At 44.0% G+C, this 4975-nt stretch overlaps 1 protein-coding gene across 1 annotated transcript; it reads right to left on the bottom strand.

The window, feature by feature from the left end:
- Window positions 1-3518: 3518 nt before the first annotated feature.
- On the bottom strand, window positions 3519-4973 carry METTL23 (methyltransferase like 23; the record flags this gene model as incomplete). Its single annotated transcript, XM_009328914.1, has 3 exons — window positions 3519-3973; window positions 4290-4374; window positions 4739-4973. Coding segments are annotated over 3 exons (489 nt in total), but the record flags the coding sequence as incomplete, so codon positions are not given.
- Between the last annotated feature and the right edge of the window lie 2 nt (window positions 4974-4975).

Below are 4975 nucleotides of genomic sequence, written 5' to 3'. Positions count from 1 at the left end.
AGCGGAGCTTCGGTAATAAGGCAGGGAGACGGGGCTTTGGCATGCGCCTGTACGGCGGGGGGCGCTCGGTTTTGTTTCCTTTCCCGAGTGAGTTTCGCGGCGGGGCTGGGAGGAGGGGTAGGGTTTCAGTAGCGGAGGCGCGTGGAGTTCCCTCGGAGCGGAAGAGTTTCGCCCTGTAGTAGTTTTAGCCCCCGGCCACTCACTCTGAACAATGGCGCCCTCTTAACGCTCATTTTCTTGCCCACGTGGGTCCCGTTCCGCCTCCCTGTCCCGAAGTAGTTGCTGAAGTCTGTTGCGCCGCCCGTGTTCGACTTTTAACACGCTTTTTTTTTTCCCCCCCGCTCCTGGTATGTTTTAGCCCTAGAAGACGCCGTCGGAGCCGCTCTAGAAGCAGGAGCCGCTCTAGATCCCGCAGTCGGTCCCGCTACAGTCGGTCCAAATCCCGATCTCGCACACGCTCTCGGTCTCGCTCCACCTCGAAGTCCAGGTCTGCCAGGAGATCCAAGTCAAAGTCCTCGTCTGTCTCCAGATCCCGGTCCAGGTCAAGATCCCGGTCCAGATCTAGAAGCCCTCCCCCTGCCTCAAAGAGGGAATCCAACTCTAGATCCAGGTCTAAGAGCCCTCCCAAGTCTCCGGAAGAAGAAGGAGCTGTATCCTCCTAGGAACATGGTAACGTACCTCGGGATCAGCACATGTTGCATGTTACTTTATTATAGCACTTAGGTGGGGTGTTGGGTAGTTCTTAGAGTATTAATAGCCTGAACCAAGTGAATCCTAACGGGGCACAGTGATAGCTTTTTTTTTTTCTTGAGCAGTGCTTTTTGGTTATTGGTTTAGGGCAATTAATACCAAAGGGCTTTCTACGGAGAAATTTTTTTGCAGAGAAAATGTTTTATTGAGAGATTAATGGCTTGGTTTTAATAAAATATTGTATGAGACGCAACCTATGATGAAAATGACTATTTCTTACTGTATTTATCCAACATCTGCATTTTCCCCTTTAAAGCTGCGGTCTCCTGTTTGCTAAAAGAATATTGGCCAGTATTGCAGATTTTAACTGATTTGGCTGATCCTCCAGGGACCAGTTTCTGTGGGCGTGTATTGGAGCAGGTTTGTCTTTAAATGTTAAAGATACACTATCCTTATATAATGGAAGATCGGTTCAGTGGCCGTTATACTGACTGGAGGTAATAACTGTTCTAGAAAAGTGGCAAATTCCTTGCAACGAGAAAACCATGGAAACTAGTTTTTCCTCAAGTCGACATCTTGAAGAGGCATCTAAGGATACATCGGGCGGGGAAAGGATAGTGTGTCTTTAACCCTTCAAACTGTTTGGTCCTGTTTTTAAAAGGAAAGGGCCTAAGCTAGCTCTGAAGTTAGATAATTGTAGCAAAATTAGTCACACTTTCTGTTTTGAATGCTAATTAGAGTTTAGTTAAGTCTTTATGAAGAAGTACTAGTTTTATAACTTTTATATAACTTTTAATAATTTATTGTTGAACAGGCTGAATTGAAGTTAATGGTGGCTTGATCTACAGCCTGATGCTTATTCTTCTTTGTAACGAAATACTTTGACAGAACCTTACATTTGGCACTGAAGTAAAGCAACACACGGGGGGAGGTGGAACACTGTGGAAATTCCTAAAACTTAATTAAATTAGGCAAAGCCAGTTGAAACACAACTAGAAGTATACCTGAAGTCATCCACGCAACCAACAGAGACAAGGTAGAATCCTGGCTGAACTTTTCTTTCTTCAAACCTAGATGCATCAGATAAATGAGAATCTACATAAAGGACGCCTTTGGGGGGAAAAGATCGCTTGAGTCTTCAGTCCATTGGAGAGACCCCTGGCACGAGCAACCAGCTGTTGAAAAGGTTATTTTGTAACATTTTGTCTAACTTTTTACTTGTTTAAGTTGCGCCTCAAGTGGCAGATTTTACATTTTATGTGCCATTTTGTTGCTGTTATTCAAATTTCTTGTAATTTAGTGAAGTGAACGACTACCGATTTCATTATTGGCTTGGATATTTGAGGTAAAACTTCATTTTTGTTTATATAGTGCTGACTTTTATTTGAAATTAAACTGATGGTAACTTGCTGCCTCCAGTTTCATACTGAGGAAACATGCAGCCGTTATATGCTGAGTAGCTAACTCTGTCGAAAAGTATTCTCAATTTTGTCTTCATTCCTTAAATAAAATTCTGCAAAAACTTCAATTTGAAACTTACTGTAAATGCCTTTTTTTACTTTGAGTTCAAATAGTATCTTCAAATTCAAATTGGTAGAAATCTTTTCAGGTGACAGTTGATATTTGAAAGGATTGCTTTATCAGACTCAATTCTAATCTCTTCTCTTATGTATTTTTGTGCACTAGGCGCAGTTGTGTAGCAGTTGAGTAATGCTGGTTAGCTGTTAAGGTGGCGTGTTGCAGTGCAGAGTGCTTGGCTGTTTCCTGTTTTCTCCTGATTGCTCCTGTGTAACGATGCCTTGTCGTGCAGAAACAAATGGCTGTCCAGTTAATTAAAATGCCTGACAACTGCACTTCCAGTCACCCGGGCCTTGCGTAAAAATAATGGAGCATACAGTGAGCACATCTAGCTGATGATATACACACCTTATTTTTTCCAGAATGGTAAAACTTACCAACCTACATATATGAACTTACATATGAGAAATGTAATGTTAAGAAAAGAAATGGTTCATTCCTTTGTAAGTACTGATTGGTGTATCTTTTGCTTAAGACATTCTGTACTATACCCACTGTCTCTGTAGTTAATATTAAACATTTTTCTGTGTTAACTTTTCTCAACTTAATGTCTGAGTCAGCTTATTTTTAGCTTGAAAAGATTTCTGCAATTATACTGTCAATGTTTAACTTCTGTGTAGTAACTGAATGCATTCTACTGCTTACAAATTTTATCCACTGGGGTTGCTTTTAAATTACTGTGGGCAAACTTAACTAGTATTGTGACTAACCCAAATGCTGTATGGCAAGTATTGCACACCAGACTATAAACACAGAACCGGACAGGTCCGTTGGACGTTGTTGTGGAAGATACACCCTGAGCAGTACTAACTGCATTTGCTGTGTGCTTGCCCTGACTCAGCAGGCTGCTGCTTGATGGTAGCTAATCTTACAGCGATGGTTTTTTTTTCCTTTCCCCTTGATTTGGATACCAAGTGAATTGTAACTTCAACCATCACGTGTCAAGGGTTATTGTAATGCCTTGTTAACTTTATGCATGTATGTTAAATGGGACTGGAAACATCTGAATACTTGCAGTCTGGCTTGATTGAGGATTAAAAGTACTTTTCTACAAACTTGAGGAGCTTGTGTGTTCCAGGACTGCATGGCTAGCGGCAGTCTACGCAGATCCATTTAAGAACAAAGGGGCTGGCTTTGGGAAAGAGCTTCAGTCCTGGCAAACAGATCTTACGGGGATATTTTTTTACCTTGAAAGAGTGCGGTTAACTTTTCTTCATAGCTGAAGTTGTGAATTTAAGTTGGATCTTGTGGGTTGTCAGGTTGTGAAGCTCTGTTGTGTAGTGGCTTACATAATGGAATTGAGTCTTTGAACTACTACCTGGTCTTTGGGGAGGAGCACAAATTTCTCAAAAGCCATAGCTGAACAATCGAACAGCTTTATTTTTACAATGCATGTTTTAAGAATCACTGTTAAGGGGATCTGCTTCCCAAAAAATACGCATGAGGTTTGCTGTAAACAGGACTGTTTTCTGCAGATCCACGCTACAGTGAACAGTTAAGTATCACCTTGTATTGGAACCAACAAGTGGAATAAACTTAAGTACCATCTGATCTTGCTAGTGAGATTATCATCATTTCGATTGTATGTCTTCCTGGTAGAGGCGAGCCCGCCAAGTGTTCTTTGTCCGCGCTGAACGAATGTAAAGGAACGTGGATGTTCTTCAGTTTCCATTTGCAGAGCAAAGCTTCGATAGACCAGTCGGCACTGAGGGGAGGAAACACCCGTGTGTGAAAACGTCATCCACGTTTCTAACTTCTGCAGCAGTTACGGGGGACTGTCGCCAAGCTTAAATGCAACAGTTCACAAAACTGGGTTTGTAACTGTTTTCTAGTTGACAGTAAATTTGTGGTTCTTGGATTATTTTCTGGTTTGGCTGCTTTTGTCTGCTACCCCCAGGATTTACCAGCCCGATTCACAATCTGTGAGGAGCTTCTCTGGAATCAGTGCAGTGGTGCCTCCGAGCAGTTAACGCTCCTTAAGAGCTGCAAGGGGGAGATGGGAAGTAAGGTTTGAGTCTTACCTTCGGACTTGATAAGTAGTCCAGAATTGAGCACGTGGATTCTTTTCCAGCAGGAAATAAACTGTCGTTAAAATATCTTCAAAGTCTGTGTAGTTTGGGGAGATGAAGCAGCATCGGTTAGTCTCTGGATTCTAGGTATAGTTAAATATGCCTGGTTATACGAAATGGTAATTAAAAATCGATACAGGACTAACGGCATCTGTATGACAGGCCCGAGAAGCGTGGCCTGAAGCGGTTAGTTAATCTACTCCGTTTTCCATTCACCTCCCCGCGGCGGTGCCGATGACAGCTTAATGCTAGAACGACCCCATGAGCAAGGCGTTCAGTGGTGCAGCGTCACCGTGACGGCCGGCTGTCGCCCCATCTCTTGACGGGGTTCCCGGTACCGCTTGGACACGACGTCCTCGCGGCTTGTCGCAGATCGAAGGTACCCGAGAGTATTAACGTACCTTTTGGGTCAAAAAAGACATCCGAGCCTAAAATAATGTCTACGGGAGGGAGCGAGAGCAGCTCCGGAGATACCCGCCCCCAGGTGAGCCCTATAACGGGGACGTGGGGCAGGCCGTTCATCAGGCAGCTTCTCCGGCAGTTCCGCAGGCACTGGGGCAGCTCCTCTCTGTGGGACAGGGGCACCTCGGCACCGCACTTGGCAGCCACCACGCCGGGGCGGCTCACGCCCGCGCCGC

The sequence above is a fragment of the Pygoscelis adeliae genome, unplaced genomic scaffold (assembly GCF_000699105.1).
Source record: "Pygoscelis adeliae isolate BGI_AS28 unplaced genomic scaffold, ASM69910v1 Scaffold637, whole genome shotgun sequence".
Lineage (NCBI taxonomy): Eukaryota > Metazoa > Chordata > Aves > Sphenisciformes > Spheniscidae > Pygoscelis > Pygoscelis adeliae.
This window is presented reverse-complemented; position numbering and strand designations above follow the sequence as displayed.